The 27,726-nt window shown below is 36.0% G+C and overlaps 1 protein-coding gene across 1 annotated transcript in view; it reads left to right on the forward strand.

Moving 5' to 3' along the window:
• The first annotated feature begins 583 nt into the window (after positions 1–583).
• LOC124615174 overlaps positions 584–27,726 on the forward strand; it is a 126,103-nt gene continuing 98,960 nt past the window's right edge. Inside the window, exons 1-2 of the mRNA XM_047143006.1 lie at positions 584–1,171; positions 24,197–24,355. Coding sequence (XP_046998962.1) covers positions 1,001–1,171; positions 24,197–24,355 — 330 coding nt within the window. The 5' untranslated portion in view covers positions 584–1,000. The remainder of the gene's footprint in view (positions 1,172–24,196; positions 24,356–27,726) is intronic.

Genomic DNA, 27,726 nt, shown 5'->3' on the forward strand with positions numbered 1-27,726 from the left:
ACTTTTAAGGGAAATTATTTCATACGGTTTTTTCTTTAACTGTCAAACTATTGTGAATATATCCAGACATTCATGGAATCTTCGGAATGTTTACCCAAAAGAAGCAAACAATAAACTGTAGACGAGGAATACACAAAAGCACAAGATCAAAACTAAAATATGTGTGAGAATAGTTTAGTTTCTGACTTTAACAGATGAAGCTACCAGCCCTCCTGCCAAGGCCACCATCAAAATTTTCTTCCCAGATTTGTTGACGTCTCGATCTGTCTCATTCTGTTCCATTGCCGGCGTTTGAAATGCATTTCGATGTTCTTTAACATACAGTCAAGGACTACATGACCACGAAGAACACAACTGTAGCTATTTCTGAAATACTTGAAGGTGGAAAATATTATCGAAAGAATTGCGCAGCTGTCTATACAAATAACATAGCTGTGTCAAAGTAATAATTGTTGTGAATTCTTCACTAGAAATTCTCGAGATATTTATGTGTATAGAAGGCTTCGTGTTCAGTCTTTTGTTACTAATGTTTTTTTGTTGAAGTTCAGACATAGGTGGCGTTGCCTACGAAATTTATGTTGCTGCGTTTGCATATGGCGAACTCGTGAGAGAATGTGAGAAGTTTATTATTAATGTGTTATTGTTACCAGAAGAGGAGAATCGTGAAGTTGGACTGTGTTTCAATTAGCGACTCTTTTTCCTGATTAAGTTCTGGTCCGTCAGTGATGGTATCGTGTGTCTGTTTCGTCAGATTGTTAAATAATCGCCGTCGGAATTTCCTTCAGAAATAATGCTTATTTTCTCTTGGCAGAAGTTGTAAATAGAGGAAGGACAGAACCAGTGTCATAATTATAAACTTCACTATTTGCAACGTGATTGTATTGTGAACGTTTTAATTATTAATTTACATAAGCGAATAACGACGTGTTATTGAAATATTTTGTGGAAGTAATTTGTGTACGTGATCACTATTTCATGTTAGTAGGAAGTGGAGTAAAAAATGGGGGGCACAAGATTTATGGTGCAGTGGGAAGAACATCCATCACATCTGGCTACACGCCTTGGACATCTTCTCGAGCATCAGACTCTAGTTGACGTTACGCTAATGTGTAATACTCATACACTGCGCGTTCATCGCGCAGTCCTTGCTGCCTGTAGTCCTTATTTTGAGGTGAGTTTATATGGGAACATTACGGAGTATTGTGGTAATACATAATGTTCGTATATGTGTGTTTTTGTAAAATTTTCATTTTTAGTTCATTTTATCATGGTACTTACTATGTGTAGATTACAGAAATTGTGTCAAATTAATACTGGATTATTTCAGTTGCACCCCATTGGTATGATCTCTACCGTTTCCAGATGTTGCATGACCAGTAATAATGGATCCTTACAGTACTGTTGTGTGCCATTGGGATTTGACCTTACAGCTCCCATTACTAGATTTGATGCAAGTTCAAATAGTCAACATAGTGTCACAAGAGATGTTCTAATAAAATGTATGTTAATGTTGTGCAAATGACATGATGGATATGACAGGTTAATTGTAAATATGATCTGTGTATTCTGTAAGAAACAGAATGACAGATGCTGTACGTATCGTGCGTCTGTGGGTGAAAAGCTAATTCTGCGTGTACCCAGCCAATTGGAAATTATTTTAATAGTTCCAGTTACCTAGTTGGAACAATTTCTTGGATAGGAGAAAACTATGGCATGCAGCCCGTGCGACATACTTAATAAAACATTTCAGTGGTTGAACTAATCTTTGAGTTGAAAGCCTAAGTCATTTCTTAATGTTGTGTGTTTGTGCGTAGCTTGATTGACACATTTTTAATGTGACTGTGATATTTGTTTTAATGCCTCCCAATGTTAAAATTTATCTCATTATTCCATATTCTGTGTGTCAGAGTGTTGTGGAGGCAGATGATATAAGCATTCATTTCTACAAGGGAATTCTGACAAACAGTTCATGTGGTTGCCTATATGTGGCTCTACAGAACAGTGGAGTAACTTGTGTTCTTTTTCACAACTAGACCATTCTCTTTGTATTTGCTTAAGTTCATTTGTGATCATCCTCCTAGTGCCTGTGCAATATATTGTTTGATATCCATCTTGAAGATTTGTATGCATTTGAAAGTAGCTACTTGAAATTTAGGAAAAACATTTTATCTTTGAATAAATTGTAAAGATATAATTTAGAGAAATGTATGGTGAACCATTATTTACCACAAAGATAGATGGAGCTCATGATCTCTAAATTTATCTGATAATTGACTTGGAGGAAATGAATAATGTAATGCTGTGGTAAAGATTTTGAGAGGACATAGAAAACTTTGAAATCAAACAATGTATAATAAGAGTTCAGAAATAGAGCAGTGCCATTACTTCCATTTTTAACAGAACAATGTTTGCACCCCCTTGCCATGAGGTGGTATGGGAATAGAATGTGTTAAGCCTATGTCAAATTCGGATGTGAATTAACTATGGAATGCTCAAATGTATTTGACAAAACAGCAGCTGTAACCTCAAAATTTCACAAGGTCAACTCCTTAACAAAAAAGAAAATTAATCTTTAGCACATGATATGTCAAAACCACAATGTGGTGTAATCTGAGAAATTTGTTAGTTGAAATCATAGGTTGTTTGATGAGTGGTTTCTTCATCTGTATAATAGCTGTAGACAAAAGTCCTGTCACACTCTCTCATTTGTTGGGTTTGTCAGCACACAACAAATAACAAACTTAGACTCCAGACCATGTGCAAATTTCGTCACCAGAATCTTCATTCCCAAAAACTAGTGAAACAATTAACACAATTGTTGTTGTGGCAATTTTAAGACAGTCTTTTGTGGCCAACGTAAGCTGCGTAGTCCATTAAAGGAGATGGCATAGGTCTAAGTGCAATCTATGGTAGCAGACAGCAGTTTGAAATCGGGGGGGGGGGGGGGGGGAAGTAATTGAAGTAAACCATTAGAAAAAAAATTAATCTGACAATTAATATATGAATAAGTCTGCTGCATTTTGATGTGGTTTCCCTGAAACAAGTGGAGAAAAGCAATGGTCAAGTTGTATCTTGACTTTGTGTAGGGCTCTTTTAATGGCTGTCCAAGTGTGCTCTATGGTGCTTTTTTAAGCAAATGCAGTAGTATTTTTAAAAGTGAATTTATTTATATTGTGCCTTTGTTAGAAAGGTACTTGTAGATATAACTGGAAACAGTGGTTGTCTGGGTAAGTGTGCTCTTTGATACTATTCAGAAGTATTTGTAGGATCCTCTCTCAATTCTTCTATACATTTGTCTCCCTTTCTTTTTGTAGTATGTGAAAAATACTACTAACCAAGCTGAGACATCACAATTTCCATTTGAATTCAGTTTCCACTGATTTTCTTTGCCCGAGATAACCTCAACACAAACATGTTTGCAGACATTCTCAAATTGTCAGTGTTATCTAGATTGACCCTATCTTATTACATATAACTCCATTTTGGTATTTATTTGTGCATATCTCAGGGTCATTCCATGTCAAGTCACCCAGGCCTTGACACCAACCATGTCAGATTTTGATGAAACTTGGTACAATTACTTCTTTTATCATCCTGAAAGCACTTTTAAATTTTTTTGCTGTATCTCTTATAGTTTTTTTTTTAATTTTTAAAGTTTTTAGATTTGGCGTTGTTTCAGCAGTCGGAAATCGTAACTTAAACGCGTCCTCACAACTAAAATAATTTGTATATTAAAGAATACTCAAGATATCAGTATGAAATTTTGGAATAAGTTTGTGTATTATATCTAAATGTTAAAAAAAATTGCCATAAAGATATATTAAAAATCTTCCAGGTGAAAAAAATTTTACATGTTTTTTTGAAAGCTAACGGATGTTTAGTTTCACAAAAACAGCAGTATCTAGAGTTTCAGACCTGATAGAAAGCTCGAATTTGTTTTAAAATATTCTTAATTGTATAGGCTGTTAGATAAAAGAAAAATTATGTTGGCTTTTTAACCTGTTTAATAGTGATCTAATTTTTAAAATATATATTTTAAAAATAAAAAGTACCAAGTGACTTAGGCACCGAAAATAAGTTTTTGTCTTCTTGGAGTAACAACGTACGCTTGGATTTTGTTTTATTACTCCTGTGTTTTGAAGTGTAGGCTTGGATCTTTCTTAACAATTACTGAAAAAAATATTAGCATAAAACCTGGACAAAAACTTTGCTCAACATGCCGTAACTTTTGTGAGGAAAAATTAAGAGTTGAAGTCATGGTTGAATTAGAATCATTGGAATCCAGAAATGAATCTCTCGTACAAACAAACATTGCTCTTGCTAATTTAGGTTTAACACCGATAAAGCTTCATGGCTTGTCAGAACAAAGTAAAGGGTCTTATTTTAAAAGGAAGGTTAGCAGTATTGAAAAGACTGCAAAAAAGGTGGTTTCAAAAGCATTAAAATATGATGATGCACCAAGTTCTGATGATGACGAAGAAGATACAAGTGTGGTTGAGAAAGCAAAGGTTTTTGATGTAATGATTTCACTTATGAAAGAGAAGATTTCATCTGTTGGGGGGTCTAGAAAAATCCAGATTCTGACCTTGGCTCCAGATTCTTGGAGTCGAAATAAAGTGATGAAAGAATTTAATGTGAGTGAGTACATGGTGCGACAAGCTAGAAAGCTAAAATCTGAAAAGGGTATTTTGGAAACTCCTGGTCCAAAAAAAGGTAAAACTCTTTCTGGAAATACAGTAAGACCTGTAACAGATTTTTATGAAAAGGATGAAAGTTCCAGAGTGCTACCTGGAACAAAAGACAAAGTAAGTGTTCAAAAAAATGTGTACGTGCAAAAAAGACTCATTTTGTGTAACTTGAGAGAACTGTATTATTCTTTCAAATGGGAGAATCCCGAGGTAGAAGTAGGATTTTCAAAATTTTGTTTCTTGAGACCTAAATGGTGTATCCTTGCTGGTGCTGCAGGCACGCACACTGTATGTGTATGCAGTGTCCACCAGAATGTTAAACTATTACTGGATGCTGTGAAAATTGAAGAATCTTATAAAGACCTAATTAAGATGCTTGTGTGCAACACGGAAAACCAAAACTGCATGCTACATCATTGCAACAGCTGTCCTGCAAATACTGCACTAACTGAGTACTTAACTGAAAAACTAAGTGAAGATTATGATTTAGAAGAAGCAATTGTAATCAGTCAGTGGGTTAACACAGACAGGGCAGAAATGATCAAACAGTCTATCAGTGTTGAAAACTACATTTCTTTATTGGTTAGGTCATTGGAAAAGCTCACCCCACACTCGTTTATAGCAAAATCCCAATCAGCAGCCTTTAAAAGATTGAAAGAAGACCCACCACCCAAAACAGCAATTATTGTGATGGATTTCAGTGAAAATTATTCCTTTGTTATACAAAATGAGATCCAAAGTCACCACTGAAATAGAGGTGGTTGTACTCTACACCCAGTTGGAGTTTTTCTAAGAAATGAGGAAAACAATGTTTTTGTTTCCAACCACTGTTTTATTAGTGATGACCAAGAACATGACACTGGTTTTTTTAACTTTGTACAAAAAGAAATTACAAAGTGGCTGTCATTACATCATACTGACATTGACTCAGTTCACTACTTTACAGGTGGTTGTGCTGGGCAGTACAAAAATAGAAACAGTTTTAAAAATTTGACTGAACACTTGAGAGACTTTAATTTGATGGCCCAACACACTTTTTTTGCAACAAGTCATGGGAAGTCAATTTGTGATGGCCTAGGAGGAACTATTAAAAGAATTTTAAGGAAAGCCAGTCTACAGCTTTCAGACAAAGAACAAATAATGACAGCAATCGATGTGTACAAGTTTTGTAAAAAAAAAAAATATTGAAAACATTCATTTTCACTTTATTGACAAAAAAGAAGCTGATTTGCTACGGTTAAAACTAGAAAAACTTTTTCAGCAACCCGAACCGTTCCTAGAACAAGAAGTTGTCATAACTTCAAACCACTTCCAACAAACAACCTTGAAATTAGAAGGACTACAGATAGTGTAAAACCTCCTTAGTCTTTTCTTTCCATTCTTCTTCTGATTGGGTTCGTGTTGAACCATCCATAAATAGCTATGTGGCTGCAAATTATGATGGTAACTGGTACTTTGGACTGGTAAAAACAATATTCAATGATGAAGAAGATGCAGAAATTCTATTTCTACATCCTTCAGGACCAGCTGCATCATTTTATTGGCCCGAAAGAGAAGATTCTTGCATAGTGCCTTTGGAGCACATAGTCTTGTAGTAGACACACCTCAATCAAGCGTCACTGGAAGAATGTATTACAAGAACTGAAAGCTCTTGGATGAAGTGGAAAAACAGTTTGAATCAGCATTAATGTTTATTAAAAAGACGAAATTACTCAAAAAATTCAATATTTCAAGCAATCAGTTGGGTTATACATAAGTGTCGTAAGTACACTATCTTTGTACATAATTCTAATGTAATCTACTATAATTAATAAACATGTTAAAAAGCCATCATTATTTTTGTTTTATCGAGTAGCCTATATGTTTAAGAGTAAATTAAAACAAATTTGAGCATTCTATCAGGTCTGAGACTCTAGATATTGCAATTCTTATAAAACAAAACATCCATTTTAAAAAAAGAAATATATATATATTTTTCATAGAAAATATTAATGTTTTTTAATAGTGTCATTTTTATCTTCAAATATGTATAATAAATAAACCTGCTGCAAAAATTCATGATGTTATCTAAAAGAGTTTTTAAGATAAGCAATTTTAAAGTTTTGAATACAAATTAAATTTACCATTTCCGAAGGTTCAGAAAACGCAAAACATAAAAACTTAAAAAATGTATAAAAAACTATAAGAGATACAGCAAAAAAAATTGCAGGTGTTGTCAGGATGGTATTAGAACCATTTGAGCCAAATTTCATGAAAATCTAAAGAGGTGGGTGTAAAATTTATTTTTTATTGGGTGATTTGATATGGAATGACCCCTCAGTAAATTCCAAAAAGCTCCCAAATTCATTTTGCTATCACCAAATAATGACCCTTTCATGCAGATCAGTAGAAAAAAAATAACCACTCTTACCACATATCCACACCATGGGCATCTACAGACATTTTAACAGAAAGGGGGGGGGGGCATAAAGGTTTAAAATTGTGCTTTTTATATGAATGAATTGTCCAGTGTCTAGACTTGCATGTCATAAATAAGAATTAAATGTTATTATATCCTAGTGAATTGATGGTTATCCACTCAGTAGGACATATATGAGAAAAAGCTTTTGTGCTCCAGGTCCATGGTGACGGGTGGAGGGGTGAGTGGCTTGAGGCAAACACTATGATGATCCCTTTGAAAGGGACATGGCCAATTTCCTTTCTCATGCTTCCTCAGTCCCAGCTTGAGCTCAATATCTATTGACCTTGTCATAAATGGGACGGTAAACCTTAACCTCCCCCCCCCCCCCCCCCCCACCCTTTTGCATACAGAAGAGTGTGGAACTACACAAAGTTTTTAGCAGGAAGAATGACAGTTTGATGGCAAATTTATTACTCTAATAATGAGCAATTAATTTGAGAAAGGGAGCTGAGAAAAAGTGGAGTTGATGATATGAGGGTGTAGAAAGGAATGACAGCCGAAATATGACAACAAAAGGCATTATGTGTGCACGTGCGTGCGCGTGAAGATGCTACTGCATAGGATTTGGTGTGGTGTTTTTTTACCTGGTTAACCTGTATGAAACTGAAGTCCTGTCATTTATATGTAGCTTTCATATGATATCATTTGTTTGAAGTAGGACAATGCATGTTTTAAATAGGTTTATGGGTGATGCTTTTACCTAGTTTCCATACCAGAAACAATTTTCAGTACATGGGAAAAATTATGCTGTAGACATAGCTTTGTTGTGACTTCAGCATAAAGATCTCATCAAGGAATTTTCTGATGTTTCCCAATCAATTAGTTCTGTAGCCTGTATCATTGATTTTTGCTGTGAAACAGGACATATTGTAGCAATGGCTTTATGGATCTTTTGTGTGAAAGGAATGCAGGGTATTTGAGAAAGGGTTGGGTTTTTGGTTTTCACATGATTGTTGCTGACCTCAGTTTCACCATGAATGTAAAATATTTTTCATTAAAAACATTCTGGGTATATTATCATATCTCCTTGTAAAATATTTAAAGTGCTAAAATGTGTCAAAGAATTTTCCCTGAGACAGGCCACTCCACCTTGGCCAAAACATTGATACATTTTAATATTTTATAAGATGATGCAACAATAAAACCAGAATGCTTTTAATAATGGGTGCTAGCCACCAAAGCATATGCATTCACATCAAGCACATTTGTATTCATATTTGTGCTAGCATTTGTCGTACTTCATATGACTTTTTGTTGTTGTGTGAATACTCACTTGCCAACAGTTATGAGTTATTTAACCATTATAATATCATAGTGGAAATGATTAATATAAGAAGCAGTCTCGGTAGACATTCCCACTTTCCTGAAGTGCATTTTTAACAAGATAGCTACTAATCACCAACAAAATTTGCATGGACAGTTTGAATCATTAAATAATGAGTGGAAAAGTTGACATAGTTAGGGTTCAGTCTAATAGGTTATATAAGAAAACATTCAATTGCTCATAAGATCTCCGCTTGAAGTGCCAGGAATAGATTTTGCACTCGAGACTCTTCAACAACAAAATATTGCCTTAAGAACTAACCAATGATGATTTGAAAATCTGTTAATCTTTTTACCAGGAAGTTAAGTAACACTTTTCTTAAGTAGTTCTCAATTAGTGATGAGGCACGTTGGGACTCTGTTTGTCAACAAGCAGTAGTTTTAACATGCAAGCCAAAAAGTGGCTTCATGATATGAGGCTGGCACAAGTGTGTTGCTGCAAACAGTTGTTTTAATTTTTTTATTCTAGTCAGAATTTAACGGACATCAGAATTTGTTGCATATGCTGTGTGTGTGCCATATCTGGATTGGGTATATAGAGGTGGCGTAGCTTGACTGTAACTGGGAACTGAGATGTGCCATGCATCAAAAATGGTATGAACTTGAAGATACATGCTGTCAACAGGGTAAGGTTACTGCACTTGGCATTGTTCACTCTTGAATTTGAGTTTTAATAATAATGTGGTAAAATGTGATGTCATTTAAATACAAGGGGCATAGTCATGGACCTACTTCTTTCAGTGGCATTGACATTGTCTTATAAAGAAGGGCCACAACTTATCTTTAACTGTGCTTTTTCCTCATTGTTTAGCCCTGTAGTGTGGCAGGGTCTGCTCTTTTGGTTCCCTGTCTCCATTTGACGTGATTTTGAGTTTGGTCAGGGTCTAACTTGAGGTCTGTACAGAGGGTTTCTAACAAATGTTGATTTTGTCTCCCAATAGGTTGTTTACCATAGTCTTTCAATGAGCCATCAACTTTCAGTCATCCTTAAGCACGACTGAAAGTAAAAAAAGTATTGCATGCTATTTAGTAAACAAAGAATTGTTGTGTTCCTTACTGTATTTCATTTTTATTACCCTTCAAAATAGGGAGTTACTTCTGCCAAATGAGGACTTAACAAGTTAGGTAATATTGCCACCAAATGCAAGATTAGCTGAGAAGGCCAGCTTGATCCAGTTACCAATTGGTCTTTCTTTCTTAAATATTCCTGGATGTTACTAAATAACCCAAGGCAAATGTGGAAAGATTCTAGCAAGGTAGTGCCACAAGTCTTTTCATATCCTTGTGAGAACTTGTCTGATGTAAACTGTTGAGTGAATAATAATAACAATGAAGTTCTTATGGGTATTTGGCTAGAATCCCTAAAGAATAGTGTGCCATAATCCACCCACTACACAGGAAAGGGATGAAACTGATGTTTAACTATAAAGAGATTTTAGTGAACACTGCCAGTTACTTAAAGAATTCTTTCAAAAATCTCACTTGAAAAGCTTTAAGCACAAATGGACCATTTTAACGGGCAAATATCAAGCATGTTTTAGGAAAGGTAGCTCCTGTGTGGAGCAAATTCTGTCTTACTAATCTGCAAAGGCAGACGAATGGGGACTTAAAAAAATTACAATTCATTATTTGTATGTTGTTTAATATACTAGGAGAGTTGAAAGTGGTTAGAAGGACAAGACAGTTGACTTAATAACATGTAATACGGAAATGTGGTTCGGCCTTTAGCAGACACATTTTTTCTGGTTTTGTTATTCACACGCATTTTGGAGGAGTTTCTCCATCTTCTGTGAGTTTGTTTATTACCTTGTTATTACTTGTCAGTGTTCACAAGTCTGTCTGGGATTTGTAACAAAGCTGTAATTATTGCCTTCCTGTACCAGTGTCATATTTTGTCTTCTCCTTCTTTTAATTCAGCATTTGTCCCGCATGCCTGTGGGTCTGCTACATGGGTATGTTATCTCCATTTCACTCTATCACGGCTGTGTCTGAGTGGATGTTCATGCATTTAAGGTCTTTATGAATCGTATCAGCCCAAAGTTGCTTAGGTCGGCTTTTGGGTCTTCTGCCCACGACTTCAAGTGTGTAATAGAGTCAAACCATCGAAGATGACTCTCACACCTCTCGTCTTGGATCGGTGCAACACCAACCTGTTCCCTAATGCTGTCATTGGAAACGTGATCTAACTTGGTCATTTTTTGTAGATCTTACATTTTCGTGCTTCCACGTGGTGTTTGAGTGCAGCTTCCTAACACAAACTGTTTCATTGTTTGTGTGATGTTCACTTGTTTAACAGACATTAACTGATACTATCTCAAAAGTTAAGTTCCAACGTGAAACCTGTGAACAATTTGTTATAAAAATTGGGAGGTCTGACAGGAAGGTGAACTATCACTCTTACTGTTCAATCTTGTACTAGGAAAAGTAATTAGGACATGGAAAAAGAAGTAAAAGGAGTAACCGTTGGTAGACTATATTAAAATAAAATCCTTTTTTAATGTTTAGTTTACGCTGTAGATCTAGTGATCTTGTCAAGCAACAGAGAAGCAGCAGTCAATTCTCTTGAAAAATTCCATGAAATAGCATATAAAAGTGGACTGAAAATTTCTTAGGCTATGGAAAATACCCAATACATGGAAGGTTCTGCTTGATACTTAGATGGACAACCCACATGTTGGCAAAATATCTCAAGGGTCCAAATTTAAATATCTAGTAGAAACAATCCAACACTCTAGATTGTATCCGGAAGCAAACAAAGATAGAATCTTGATATAGTTCATCATATTAGATGTTTCAGGGAAGTCTGCAACTGTCTTTCAAGATTTAAATAATAAAACTGCACCAGTTACTTATGTTTTGATGCTTGGCAGAACATGTTTCGAGAATTTATTCTCATTTTTAAGTGCATTTGTGCATTTGTTTGTGTGAATATGTTTGGTGATGTTGCATGCATGATTTTCTGCATTTCTAGCGTCTCTTTTAGGTTAGACTGCAATTGGAAAATCAGACAAAATGAATCTTTAAGTGTTATTAAATGTTAATGTTAGTAGAAATGGTTGTTTTGTTTTTCTACGTACAAATATTATGCCATCTCACAGAATCATTAAATTACATAAAGCTTCTACAATTACGTAGAATAGGTGCAACAAAAAATCAGAATTGTGTAATGCAAAACTAAAACGTAGTCAGACCTGAAGTGTTATACACGTCAGAGACTGTAATCATTGGTGGTAGATCATTAACTAAAGGCAAAGAAATATACAAAGGAAAATTTTTGGTCCGGTTTGTATTTATAGAATCCGGATGAGACGGAAGTCTAACCAGTTGTTTCAAAGTTTTGAGAAAATCGTGGACGGTTTCAGGAAAATGAGATTGAAATATTATGGACAAATTCTCAGAAGGAATGATGATATACTTTGGAAAGCATTAGTTTAAAGCTAAACCAAGTGTTACATCTAAGAAAAGGTGGACAGAAGAATGTAAGAAAAACCACAGTGAGAAGATGAAGAGATTTTACAGAGAAAAAGAAAGCAGCACATAAGCAAAATAAGTTCAGTCACACTCGACGTTGGGGCATTATGATGTAAAAGAAATAACAGTGGTGACGAAGTTGTAAATTAGGTTTACAAATTCATAACTGTGCATTAAAACAGGTAGATGTGTGCTGTACAGTTGTAAAAAATGAATTTCTAGAATTGTTTTACCAAAATTAGTGTAAACATTTTTTTTTTGCCACAGTCAGTAGAGAAATGAAGACTAAAGTTCGCTGAGAATCGTCCAGATGCTATGCTTTATATACAGTACAGGACACACATGGGCAGTGTGCGGTAGCCAGTTTCACACTTTTAAACCATATGATCTCAGTATGTTGGAAAATATGCATTGCTTGCACTCTGTAGAAGACGTCACTCTGCATTTGGCTTGTATTCAAGTTGTGCAACTTATTTGTCATATTGAAATAGTAGCCTAAGTGGTTTAATCTGAAATACAAAATCTTGGCCATAATGATGCTTTTCAGAATGTATGTTTCATGCTGCAGTGTAGTGTGGGCCACTATTCTTTCATGATGCAGTGAGTGTGTTCCACAATGAAACTTCCTCAGGTAGACTAACTTATGTCATTATGGTGAATAGAACAGAGGATGAGGAATGGGGTGGGGGTAAGTAGTATGCAACATCCCATCTGCACACACTGTAGGGTGGCTTGTGAAGTATAAATACCAATGTAAATGCAGCATGTGGAGTACACAGAACATATTAGGTAGGTCTTGGCAAATATTGCTCCGTAGCAAATTCCACTGCTGAGATATTGCATAGGCCAATCTAGCCAATAACAGTTTCATCTGCGCTACACACACAATATGCAGCTGCACACAGTATTGGGCAGCAACAGCATTAAGTGTGTTATGGAAGTAGCTTGAGAATGGCTACGGAGCCGAAATAAGCCTGTAGCAAAAGAAATTAATGTCTAAATAAAAGATCTTTGAATACACCAGCATTTTGGCTTACTGTACATATAATGTCATTACAAGACATCTGCAATGCTACAGGCACAGAGGAATTTAAAATTTATAATAATACGTCCAGTGACACCTGTGGGCTGAGGATGACATGGTTGCCGGTTGGTAGCATTTGGCCTTTGTGGCTATTCGGGCAGAATTTAGTTAGTTTAACAGTAACGGGCAGAAATCAATACATACATGCTGTGCAGCAGTTGACTTGTTTTTAAAATTTTTAACATCTGCTAAACCAGCTCAACTTATTTGGTTACTTCAACGGCATTTTACTTCATAAGGACCTTATGTAGTAGTGTCCAGTGAAACATTTAAATAATTATCTTTGCCTACTCTTTTTGCATAAATAATTGCAATGCAGAAGCCTTGTTATGTGATATGCTCTCAGATGTTATATTCCTGAAAAGACAACCTTCATTGAACTCATAATTGGAAAATAGCTGTTTGTAAAATGTATGTATAACCTCCCTGTAATGCCAAAAAATATTTGGAAGTTCCCCTGTGAATTAAAACTGACTCATTGGTTGTATACATCAAGAGTGTTAAAATGAGTTCTGGCAGTTAAGTTGATTTTTGTACTGGCATTTCTTCCTTCTATTTACAAATAGCCTTCTTACCAACAAACATGAATAAATTTTTGTGCTTGTGCTCAGACGCTTAACTGTGCAGTCACCAAACCACATTCTTCTCTCTGTAGCATCTTAAATTATTTAGATGGCATTTGAAATAATGGAAGGATATAGTTAACTATAACATCTTTTGGTTCCACTCAGTGTAGGGATAATCACTTGCTTTGCTGCTATGATCATCCACACTCTTCTCTGCTCCCCCTTTCTTATTTTATACTTACATATTCACAGCAGTGCCCCATATCTGAATATAGTGAGAGTAATGCTCTGTGAAAGATTATTGTAGAAAATGTTTTCCACCTTATTTTCTTTTATTATTGTTGCACTCCATGTGAAGCTTTCCTTTGTCCATTGGCACCCTGGCCTTTAAATCAGTAGACATTTGGTAACCTCAGCCAAACAGTACGGCTGTATCAACAGCTGACAACTTTTACAATCAAATGGTCAGTCTACTTTCAGTCATTCCTTCAGAAATATTTTATTATCTTCTGTCAGTACCACAGCAAGAAATAATAATCATTGTAAACAGATTTCCATTTTTACTACATTAAGATAAGTGTTATTTTTTCTACAGTCATCAGTTAAATGATCTGACAGCAGATAAACAGCAGCCGCTTAGCACTACTTAGGAAACTGTATCTTTCTAACTGTAGTTAGGCTACTTGTAATTGTATTATTTTCATTTATAATATTTATAAGCACAAATTAAATATGGCAGTTTATTGTTGATTGTCAGCACACTATACACGACAATCTCTTGAAAGTCACTATTATTGATCTGTACCTTGACTGAATTCACATACATGAATTTCATATCGGAAGCCACCTGGCAGAAAGTGTTAATCAAATTAAGACAGATCTTATATTCTCCTTTCTATGCCACTCTTCGTGGGAGTCCCAGTGTGACTTTGATATTCCTGGCTGCTGCCCACTGCTCCCACTGAAAATTGGAAAGAAAAATGTGTGAAACCGCATTAATCCCACATGCTGTGCAATTTCCTTTATTGATTGAGCAACCTTTTCTGAAATTGTGCTTCACCTTTTGCAGTTTTTTTCTCTGTTCTTTCTCATGCTACCATTTCCAGTGATTTGCACGAGACCTTTTGTAACTATAAATAATTTAAAGTGTGCCTGTTTTATTTACTATATCTGGTAATGTATTGGGACTACTTCCGTTTCTTCCATTTGACGTCTTTCTTTACATTACTATAGTTTAAATATGTTGGTAACATCTCTTCTCTTTTTTTTTAAAAAAAAGTGTTGGCTGCCTTACCACTTGAAGGAACAAGATTTATTTATTATCTGCCTTTGCTTTTGGATTTGTTCATTACTATTATTATTATTATTTTCATTTGAATCGCGGAGTGTAACAGTAAAATGGGTTAACATTATTCTACAACTGATTGAAATGAGCATTATTGGCCCTATAAATACCTATGTTGTTGGAATGGGAATGATCTGCAACTTTTTCCAGTCACTTAGAAAGTTGATTGCTCCAGTGACCCGTGTTACACTGCTGCTAGAAGGTAAGAAAGTTCTTTTGCATAGCCTAGCTAATACAAAATCAGGTAGGTTTAATGTTATGTTCCACAGTCCTGACTGTTGGATGATATTGTTTTTCAATTATGTGAACATACATTTTTCTACATTTACAGTAGATCTCCTGAATCCAGTATTGGACTAATGTTATGGGAGAAACAAGAGCTACTACAGCAGGGTATGTAGGGGGATTATGTGGAAATACTGAAGGATATACAGTGGAAATACTGAAGCTGGGAGGGGAGGGGGGTTTATGAGTTTTGTCTGGGTAGCTTAGTAAGTGAAAGCAATTTCTTCAAAAATGAGGGTTCATTGTAATCTTGTAAGGCAGTTTTGCCATAGCTTACTCTCCACTCCAGAATGAAAGACTCCTTCTGGAATCTGTTTCTTGTTGCACATGCCAAACAGAAATATTTTCCTACTTTATTTTTACTTTCATGATCATAGTCTTTAATGCTGTACCAGCCATATTGTTATTGATTTTCTTCTCTATGTAAACTGGAACAAGAATTTTGAATGTGCTAGACACAGGGCGTTGTCAGTGGTACACATTCTGATTGCAGGAGTCTTCCAATATTCCCCATTTCTAGAGCATGCTCAGAAAATTTACCCATAAAGTTTTCTCTGAAGCATTCTGCCACTATGGTACCTGAAACAGATGGGCTACAAAAGTTACTGTCAACAATGTTTGACCCACTGACAATTATCTTCATCCAAAATGTGTCACATTTGAAATTGGCAGTAGCCACTCCAGATATGGTTTAGTTGTGATAAAATACACTGCCATTATTGGTGTGCAGGCATTCACTTCTGTTTCAGCCAGCTTTCTTTTCCTACACCTGGATCAGAAAAACAAATTTATTGGCAGCTATTTGTTTACAGGATAGCTGCTGTAGCAAAACCAATCAGAAAATGAGCTTAGTCACACCTTCCGTTCCATATACCGTTGTCATATTACTCCGGAATTTGAGGTGCCCCTTACCAATTCTTGCTGTCATCATAACTGTCGAAAAAAAATTTTGTTTTAAACTTTTTGGCAATTAGACATATTTTAGGCAATAGTATGAGTCAAGTTAGCAGCAAAGTGTTGATAAAGGTGATCAAGTTATTATAATTTAGCAAAATAAATGCTGCCACCAAAATTTTTTATCACTTGCCCAATGATATAAAGTATGTGACAGGTAGCAGAATTAAATTTGGAAACAAGATGAAAAAGTTTGTTCTTGACAACTCCTTCTATTCCACACAAGAATTTCTACTTTTGTAATGTGTAAAATTGTCATGGGTAGGAACTTCTCACTCACTCGCAGATATATTTATTATTATTTTACTATTATTGAAACCACTTTGTCCATGGTTAGTATGTAGCCATCTTTTGGTTGTGTAATATGAATGTAAAATGACTCATTTCACATCATTATGATTAATCGCATAAATTACTCCAGGAAAGGGAAACTAACTAACTAACTAACTCAATATTGCAGGTCAACAGTGAACAAGTGAATTTGTTCAGTCCAGAATTGTGCAACTGTTGAGTGATATAATGTTAAGGTATATGACTGTAATGGAAAGCAACAACATTGTTCCGTCCGTCTGTTCTGCCATGCTTCAACTATACTTGACTGTTAATCACTTTGTCTTGTGATCCAGATATAGGAATTAATGATACACAGGTATAGTTATCATTAATGAGTGACAGAAATATGCTGACCTTGCCCTGTTTGCCCATCCAGTTAACTAATACCATATTAAAAATGTTCCCTTTCTGACTACAAAGACAAATGCTCTTGTATTCATTTAATTTAAGTGATCTAATCATCTCCCCAATTATGTTATGCAATTAGTTAGTTACTTGTTCCATTGATCAACAGCACGGAAAAATCGTTATGATGTGGAACGTGTCAAATGCACAAGAAACGCACACAGGAAACAAGGATTTTTACATTATAGTGTTATACCTAAATATTTCTATTATCTATCCCATTCCCATAAATGGCACAGAATGCATATATCATATCTCCAGATTTATTTACTCATATTCAAGAATTCATCTATGGTATGGAAAGAGTTGTCAAGGAGGTATGATTTCAATTTGATTTTGAAATTATCACTGCTGTCGGTCAGACGTTTTATTTCACATGGTAATTTATCAAAAAGTTTTATAGCAGCATATTTTACCCCTTTCCGTGCCAAAGAAGGGTTAAGTAAACGATAGTGTGGGTCTTTCTTTTTTCTGGTATTTTAATCATGAATGTCACTGTAGATTTTAAATTGGTCCATGTTGTTGAGAGTACATTTCATTACTGATTAAATGTACTGTGAAGCAGTTGTAAGAATTCCTAACCTTTTTAACAGATGCCTGCAAGATGTGCGACTATGAACCCCACACGTTATTCTAACTACTTTCTTTTGAGCAGTGAATACCTTTTGCCTAAGTGTTGAGTTGCTCCGGAATATTATTCCGTATGACATCAGAGAGTGGAAGTATGCAAAGTATGTTAGCTTACTAATTTCTATATCCTCAAAATTGGCAATTATTCTGAACCTGAAGTTGCTGAGCCTAGTGGCTTTAGGAGATTGGTGATGGAGTTCATGGAGACATTTCCTTAAACTGAAAAAACAATATGCAAACATCATATGGACTTTGCTTGTTGAGTAGCCTTTACTTAAATGTGTATTGTGGGCTCAGGTTGTAGCCTGGGTCTTACGTTTCTCAGCTTGATAATGCAAGAACAATAAATAACCTGCATATGAGATTTGCACAGAATTGTTTGAACCTCTGGATTTAGCCTTTCATCTGGTTTCAAATCGGAGGACTGTTTGGTTTTGGAAACAACTCTGATATTAGTGATTACAGCCCATGAGTAAGACTAGTAGTCTTAAATACTTCAACCAAACATTTGAAGGAACTGAGGACAGCTTCTGAACGCAGGTGGCATTTTGGTGTTAATGTAAACCACAGCATGCAGCTGCTAGTTGCTGGCAGAGTCAATTTCACAACTAGGATGGTGTCCTGTGCTAGACTTACTGGTGAGAGGACACTTGAGATAAAACTGCCATACCTGGCAGCTCTTTTCTGGAATGCTTGTGTTAGCCATTAACCATCTAATATTGGAGGTAACAGTAACCAGCATACAAATACTTTGACCTTATCAGGAGTTCCAGGACAACTGACCGCTCTCCCAATACGAAAGGTGCCTTACACTGGGGCGAAGGTGTACTTTCAGCTGTTTCTGCAATGTTAAGACCATTAGGGTCTGTAGTTAGCTAATACCTTTCTGCCCAGAAATCCATGAGGGCACCACTAGCCTATTCACCCATGGTTGAAGACAAAATAACAAGGTCATGTGCATTGGAGAGTGCACCACCATCAAAGATACCAGCTGGTGCCACAAGCAGATGCCAGAACCATTGTTCTAGACACCCTATCACCACTGTTGCTGAGAGCTGCAGCAAGAAACCTTTTGACCTTGGTATGACATAGATGGTGACCTGGAAAAGATAGCCACTCAGACTGGCAACACGAATGTGCATTTCGTGGGACTGTTTCAGTGTCACGATTGGCCTCATCTTAATACAGCTGCCAGGCGTAATAACATGAGACGTGGGAGTGGTGTCTGTGGTGTCTGTGGGGTCTATCAGCAGGACAGGTTTCACTAGACATGGCCTGCATCTCAACAGGTACGGGAAGGGGAGGTTGGCAAAGCTTATAGGTGACAGCATAGGTGGGAGTGGTGGGATCACTCATGGGAAAATTCCTGTAGTAGTGGGTGTTAGAGCTGCACCTTTTTTAGATTGAAGTTAGCTGATATGTATTCCTACTTAAGGGAAGTCTCTCTAACAAAGGAACCACTTTCAACAAAGCCTAGGTATCCGAGTAATGAGGGGATTAGTATATTTCATCAAAATATACAAGTTATTAGAGATAAAGTTAGTGAACTGCTTATAAATGTTGACTCTGAAATTATTTGTATATTTGAGCACTTCTTAAATAAGGAGATAATTCAGAGGCTTCCTTTACCAGGATACAGGTTGGTTGGCAGCTTTTCTAGGAGCTCTTTGCGGTGTGGGGGAGTAGCCATGTATGTGTAAAACAGCATCCCATTTGAGTCAATTGATGTTTCAAAGTACTGCACTGAAAAGATGTTTGAATGTTGTGCAGTTGTGGTTAAATTTAGTGGAGCTAAACTTCTAACTGTTGTTATTTATAGATCCCCAGACTCCAATTTCACAACATTTTTGCTAAAGCTAGAAGAGGTTCTTGGTTCACTTTATAGGAAGTACAAAAAGTTAGTTATATGTGGTGACTTCAATATTAATTGTATAAGTGATTGTGCAAAGAAAAGGATGCTGGTAGACCTCCTTAATTCATATAATCTTATGCAAACTGTATTCTTTCCAACGAGAGTGCAAGGGAACAGTAGAACAACCATAGACAACATTTTTGTTCATTCCTCATTACTAGAAGGGTATTCTGTTAGCAAAAAGGTGAATGGCCTTTCAGATCATGATGCACAAATTTTAACTCTAAAAGATTTTTGTGCTGCAACACGTGTTAAATATAGTCATCAGCTGGTTAGGAAAGCTAATCCAGTTGCTGTAGAGACCTTTGTAAACCTTATCAAGGAACAAGAGTGGCAAGATGTTTATAGCGCTGATACAGTAGACGATAAATAAAATGCTTTTCTCAAGACTTTTCTCGTGCTCTTTGAAAGTTGCTTTCCGTTAGAACGTTCAAAACAGGGTAGTAGCACAAACAGGCAGCCTGGGTGGATGACTAGAGGGATAAGAATACCTTGTAGAACAAAGTGGCAATTATATCAAAACATTAGAAACAGTCAAAATCTAAATGCAGCAGATCATTACAAACAGTATTGTAAGGTGCTTAAAAATTTTATGAGGAAGGCCAAAAGTATGTGGTATGCAGATAGAATAGCTAAGTCTCAGGATAAAATTAAAACCATATGGTCAGTCGTAAAGGAAGTGGCTGGTCTGCAGAGACAGGTGGAGGGTATAGAATCAGTGCGTAGTGGGAACGTCCATGTTACTGATAAGTTGCATATATGTACAGTTTTTAATAATCACTTTCTGAATATATCAGGTGAACTAAATAGAAACCTAGTCCCAACAGGGAATCATATAGCGCTCTTAGAAAAAAGTGTTCCAAGACTGTTACCTGAAATGCTCCTCCATGATACTGACAAGAGGGAGATTGAGTTAATAATTAAATCACTAAAGACCGAGAACTCTCATGGATATGACGGGGTATCTAGCAGAATACTGAAGTATTGTTGTATGTATGTTAGCCTAGTACTTAGCCATATCTGTAACTTTTCCTTTAGGAGTGGTCGGTTTCCTGACCGATTAAAGTACTCGGTAGTGAAGCCACATCATAAAAAGGGAGACGGGGGTCATGTTGACAATTTTAGACCTATTTCTATGCCATCGGTGTTTGCTAAAGTTATCGAGAAGGTTGTATATGCAAGGTTACTGGAGCATTTAGATTCACATAATTTGCTGTAAAATGTACAGTTTGGTTTTAGAAATGGTTTAACAACTGAAAATGCTATATTCTCTTTTCTCTGTGAGGTTTTGGAATGATTAAATAAAAGGTTGCGAACGCTAGGTGCTTTCTTTGATTTAACGAAGGCTTTTGACTGTGTTGACCACAAAATATTACTGCAGAAGTTGGACCATTATGGAGTAAGGGGAGTAGCTTACAGTTGGTTCGCCTCTTACTTTAAGAACAGAAAGCAGACGGTAATTCTTCGCAATATTGAGAGTGGTAGTGATGTTCAGTGGAGCACTGTTAAGTGGGGCGTTCCCCAAGGGTCGGTGCTGGGGCCACTGCTGTTTCTTATTTATATAAATGATATGCCTTCTAGTATTACAGGTGATTCAAAATTATTTCTGTTTGCTGATGATACCAGCATGGTAGTGAAGGATCTTGTGTGCAATATTGAAACAGTATCAAATTATGTAGTTCATGAAATAAGTTCGTGGCTTGTGGAAAATAATTTGATGCTAAATCACAGTAAGACTCAGTTTTTACAGTTTCTAACTCACAATACAATAAAAACTGATATTTTGATCAGACAGAATGAGCATATTATAAGCGAGACAGAACAGTTCAAGTTCCTAGGTGTTCGGATAGTTAGTAAGCTGTTGTGGAAAGCCCATGTTCAGGATCTTGTTCAGAAACTAAATGCTGCTTTATTTACCATTAGAACAGTATCTAAAATAAGTGGCAGTTCAACACGAATTCAAAAATAGTATTTTTGGCTCAAAAGCGGACTGTTCGAGCTATATGTGGTGTAAGTTCGAAAATCTCTCGTCGACACCTATTCAATAGTCTGGGAATTCTGACATTGCCCTCACAGTATATATTTTCTTTAATGTCGTTTGTTGTTAGCAGTATTAGCTTATTCCCAAGAGTTAGCAGCTTTCACTTAGTTAATACTAGGCAGAAATCAAATCTGCATATGGAATGCACTTCCTTGACTCTTGCACAGAAAGGAGCGCAGTATTCTGCTGCATCCATTTTCAATAAGCTACCACAAGAACTCAAAAATCTTAGCTGTAGCCCAAACACTTTTAAGTCTAAACTGAAGAGTTTCCTCATGGCTCACTCCTTCTATTCTGTCAAGGCGCTCCTGGAAGAGCTGAAAAATTAAGCAAATTCCAGTGTTACATTGTTGATTTTCTTTATTTAAACCCTCGACTTGTCGCCTGAATATGTTTTTTATATTTCATTTTATCTGTTTTTACTATTGTGTTATAATTTCATGTATTGACTCGTTCCGTGACCATGGAGACTTCTCCTTAATTTGGTCCTACAGAACAATAAATAAATAAACAAATAAAAATAAAACTGCTTCAAGTTATTTGAAGGCAATGGCCATTTCTTTTTGATTCTCTTTCAATATCAGTCTGTGATTAGTTAGTTCTAGTATGTGTGTCTCAGTTTTTAATAGTGTCTTACACTGTCTTATGATCCATTCATACTCCTTTGAAAAAAGGTTTGTGTTCTGCCTTACGGCAGGTCTTGTCATGGGGGAAGCCTCATCAGAGAGGTCCACCACATGAGCATCTAGGGAAGTGATTCCAGTGGTGGTTTCCCGTTGCCTTCCACTGATGATGATTAAATGATAATGAGGAGAGCACAACACCCAGTTCCTGAGCGGAGAAAATCTCCTACCCAGTGGGGAATCAAACCCAGGCCCCTTGGCATGACAGACCGCCACTTTGACCACTCAGCTTTCAGGGCGGACCTTTGAAGCTCATAATTATTGATTTTCTGTTTATATGATGTGTTAGATACCTTTTTATAAGCCCATATAATTACATTTCAGTTTTGTTAGAAGCCATGTATATTTCAGAGTTCTAAGATTTTAGTTGAGGCTTTCCATTATTGCCTGGTGAAGCAGTCTGTGATTAAAATTCTACTGATAAATATGGATGGCATATAAATATTTATATAGAATAAACAACAAGGCAATACATTCAGGAGGAGCAAGATTCAAATTCCTGTTCAACCTATGGTCAGATTTTTTTATTGTTTTACCTTAAACAGATTGAGGCAAACATAAGTTGTTTCCTATGCCAAGAGTGAGTCACATTCATAATAGATAATTCTAAACAAAAATGTTCACTCTACTTATGATAGAATATTTTGGAACTTGTTTCTATTTTTCTAAAAATTGTGGAATTGTGCTTGGACGATCTGCATTCATATACTTGGGAACATGCTGTGTTTATGAAAATAGTGTATTGGTTTTGTAATTTTACCTCAATAGCAGCTGGGTTTATATGACTGCTACTGAAGCAGTGGGAAGTCCTTCTGTGGCTGAATGTGGTATGACTGCCCCCACTCATGCACTTCTGGTTCATCAGTAGTCACAGAAGTCTTCATTCAGTTAGCGAGGTGCAGCAGCTATATCAGACTCATTTGTTAAGAGATATTCAATACATTACCGGAGATGGGTAGGCTCTCAGGTGCCCACATCCTGCGAGTGCAGTTAGTCACCAAATGCCAGTCGACACACACAGTGTGGTGATAATGGTGCATTGGATATGAGAAGTGCAAGGGCACAGTCAAAGCAGCAGTACCAGGTTGGTGGCATCGTAAAGTGCTGTGCCAGACTTCAGCTGAGAACTGTTGCAGTGAGAACTGTTGCAGTGGTGGTCAGCTACTGCACAGACACAGAGGCCTGTTTGCTTTGTGTTGTGATGGCTAGCTGGGCATGTATAAATATCACCTTAGCAACTTTTGCTGCTGTTTTTGTAATACTGTCACAATATATGCAGCAGCTAGTGTGCCGGCAGTGTGTCAGCTGTGAGGAAAGTTAATTTACGAGTGGTTGTACTTTTGCACTTTAACACCTGTCACCAGTAGATGTGCGTAAAAAATGTGATTTAAATTTGAAAGGCTCCTGTAGTGAAATTAGTGTTCAAAAAGACTATTGGCACAAGCTCATTATAAACAATCTGAAATATCAGACTGTAAAGTGTGTTAAGTTTCACTTAATATAAATTAAGAAAAATAAATGAAATTGAGCATTGTCTACAATGTAGTGCTTAATACAGTTGACAAGCCGTTGCACCACCAGAGCTCTTTTCTTTATTTCTGGTGTTAGTAAAAAGGAGACTATTGATATAAAATTTTTAAATGTTTCTAAGAACTAAAGGATGGTGAAAAATATTGTGGAAAAAAGGAAAATACCTTAATTTTATAAGTGTAAGGAAGTAATGTGTAAACATGCGCACTTGTGTCCTTCTTTCAGATTTGAAGTGAGCATTTAAATGTAATGTTGCCTTTCATACTTAGAAAATTAAATAATTTGTTCTTGCACATTGTCATCTCTGTTCTCCTGACCAGTTAATATAGTTAGAGTAATAATTACTGTATCATGCCAAATGGAATCACTGTATCCTCATCTGATTAAATAATTGTTAAAGCAGTTGTGTATGCTTCTCATAGAGATATTGTGTTCATGTTGATATGTTTAGAACAGTAAGACTGTAGTACACTTTTATTTTTCAGACAATATTACAGCGACAGCTGGGTATGCATCCATTGATTGTACTGAAGGATATGCAGTTTTCTGTTCTGAAGTCCCTCATAGAATTTATGTATTGTGGAGAGACAAGTGTCACTGAAGATAACCTTGGCCCACTTCTTCAGGCAGCAAAATTTTTCCAGGTATCTGGTATTTGGAAGAAGTGATATTTATTTATATTGATCTTACATTTCACAGAATTGTTAGCTTTAGCATTTAAGAATGCTTCCTCATTTTTGAATATGCTGGACATGTATACAGTGTTAAATCGTATATCTTCGCCATAAACGAAAAGATTTACATTAAAATTGTCAATTACATCACAGATGATCGTCAGCTTTTGCTGCAATTTCTACATTTCCGGGCCGTATCTCCACCAAAGTAAAATTGGTAACGTCAACACTTCAGTAAACAATTAAACTTTTTGCACTTTTTAAACTCTGTGATTGTGAAATCATATCACATGATCTAAGTCGCATGGAAATCTATTTCCAGTTATTTCAACACATGTATGAGTGTCACTCCAAGGGAAGTAGAGTTATTAACTGATCTAGGTATGTTTCGACCAGTCGAATCAATTGCCATTTATTGCATCACATGATAAAAAATACAACCTTTGTAGAATATAAGGGAATCACAAAATCACTTGGAAATGTTAGAAATTACGTAAATACTGGGTTCCAATTTGCAAAATGTTTAAATTTTTATTGCTTAAAAATGGCTTTCTCTTAAGATTGGGATTCATTAAAGCAGGGAGAAATAACTTTAGTGGTGGTACCATCTTCAACTCTCCACATTAGTCCATCATGGGATCTTCATTTCTGCATAACTATTACAACCTTCATTAGTTTGTTCCTACATATTGTAGCTATGCCATGGTCTTTCTGTAAGTGTTAAACTGTCACCCTCTCTTCCTTCAATTACCAAATTGGTGATTTGCTGATGCCTCATCCTATGAACCAGTTGTTTCCTTTAATCAAGTTGTGTCATAAATTTCATTTTTCTGCAGTTTGTTTCAGTAACTTTTCAGAAGTTATCCAACTTACAACCTATCATGCAAACCATGAAGTTTTAATTTATTTCCTCTGAACTTTCGAAAATTCTCCATGATTTCCTGTTCTGATCACCCATTGTACAGATTGAATAACATCTGGGATAGATAGGCTATAAACCAGCTTCACTCCCATATCAACTTTTGCTTCCCTTTCATGTCCATTCACATTTATTTACTACAGTATGGTTTCTGTAAAAGTTGCAGTCTATGCACTTTATTTGCTACCTTCAAAATACAAAGCGTGTATTTTAGTCAGTATTGACAAAAGTTGTTCTACACCTACCTATTCTCCCTTTTTTTCAGTTTTATTTTCTAAGATAAGTCGTAGGATCAGTACTTTCTCGCATTTTCATACATTTCTCTGGAACCCAAGCTGCTATTTCATGAGATGGATCCTCTTGTTGTATACATCTTTCTGTAAATAGATTGTGTCAGTATTTTGCAACCATGGCCTCTAAACTGCTGGTTCAGTAATAGTCATACCAGCCCTCTTTGGAAGTTGGAATATTACCTTATCCTTTATGTTTGAGGGTATATAATCTGTAAAGGTTCTTTTAATTACCACTACCAGTCACAAAATTTATTAACTTATGTATTACTTATATATTGTGCGACATGTTTCAAGGGAATACCTCATCATCAGGCTAAATGGCATTACAAAAACAATTTCATAATAAGATCCTACAGATGTTACACAGTCTTTTCATAAATGTTGTGGTTATCCTGTGGAAGAAAAGAAAACCTAGTAAGAGGCAATGTCACTTTGTAAGCTGGACTGATGTTTGCATGAAAATGTTTTTTAACACTCACTCACTTTGTTCTTATGGCGTGGTAGTCTCGTAATGAGCTGAGGTGTTTCCATTTCTGTGGCTCTCATAGCTTTCTTGATCATTGTTCACAAATTTTCACAAACGTACCAGTAACTTGGAAAACACGATCACAAAAACAAATCTGTAGTGCAGTGTACATCAGCTGGTTTCGATTTGTTTATCAATCTGTTGATCTACGTGGTGTCAGATGTTACATGTCTTCTGCACATCTTGTTATTGTATTACAGGTGTAGGTTGAGGAAATACATTACAAATTGAGCACCTGTTACAATATTATTATACAAATGATGATATAAACTATTTATTTTACATATTTTTAAGCTATTATTGGGGCTAGAGTGAAACGACTGTGATGTTATGTATATTTTAGTCTAAGAGTACTGTAGTGAAATTGGAAAAGAAATTTGAATTTTTGAAGTCTGTCATTTCATTCAGGATCTTGTTATCCCCCATGTGGCCATGGATGAATATTTCCATTTCTTCCAAGATGTCCATTTTCCAGCTGTTTTCTAAATTATTTAGTACTTTGAGATCATTGTTTCTTGTAACATTGTGTCCTGTTTCATTGATATGTTTCAATATAGCTGCTTTATTCGGTTTGCCAAGTCTGAAACAGTCAATGTGTTCTTTCAGTTTCTCTGTGCGATATGAGATGTCATGTATCAGTTTCTTTTTTAAGTTGTTGTTGGCAAAGGTGAGCCTGATTTTTTTTTTTTTTTTAACAGCTTGGCTATTTTGTCTGATATGACACCTAAATATGTTAACATTATATACTTGGGTTTTTGGATGTTGTGTGAGGAAGCTGTGTACCATTGTTTGTTGTTATTTTTAGATGTGAGTTGTAATAGTGTGTGTATTTCATGTTCATGATAGCCATTATTATGTGCAATGTATTTGCATTTCTGTCTCATAGTCGACAACATTAAGTAGGAATTTCTGTTCTCTGTTGAAGAAGGATCTGAATGCAACTTGTTTATGTGAGTTGGGATGTGTGGAAGATTTATTAATGACTGTGTCTGTGTATGTTGGTTTTCTGTGTACATTGATATTTAGGGTTTGGTCTGTTAGTTATTGTCATGTCTAGAAAATTAATTTTGTTATCTTTCTCAGTCAGAATGGCTTCAAATTATTATATAATCTGCCTTACATGTCTTGCATGGTTTTGTCATGATTGGTTCTCCCAAGGATGTTAATAATTTCAAAGTAATATTGTCTACTCCAGGTGTTCTTGTATTGATTTATGTATTTCAGTGCTGTGTGAAATTCCTCTCACAGTATCATGTCTCCTGCCTACTTCCTCTTCACTTTCCATAATGCTGTTTCCTTTGCCCAGCTTTGCAATATATTACTTCCTTTTTTCAGCTTTCCCTTACTTGCTTAGCACTGGCGAATTCTAAATATTCCCCACGTTCTCAAATTTGTCCTCCTCATCTTTTTTCTACCATTGAATTCCAGTCACTCAGCATAACTAAATTTTTGTCTCCCGTAAGGAACTGAATAATTTATTTTATCTCATCATACATTCTTTCTGTCCCTGTGTCATCTTCTGATTCAGTAAGTACATGCACTAGAACTACTGTAGTGGGTGTTGGTTTTGTGTCTATCTTGGCTACCTATAATGCATCCACTG

This window comes from Schistocerca americana, chromosome 1 (genome assembly GCF_021461395.2).
Source record: "Schistocerca americana isolate TAMUIC-IGC-003095 chromosome 1, iqSchAmer2.1, whole genome shotgun sequence".
In the NCBI taxonomy this organism is placed as follows: domain Eukaryota; kingdom Metazoa; phylum Arthropoda; class Insecta; order Orthoptera; family Acrididae; genus Schistocerca; species Schistocerca americana.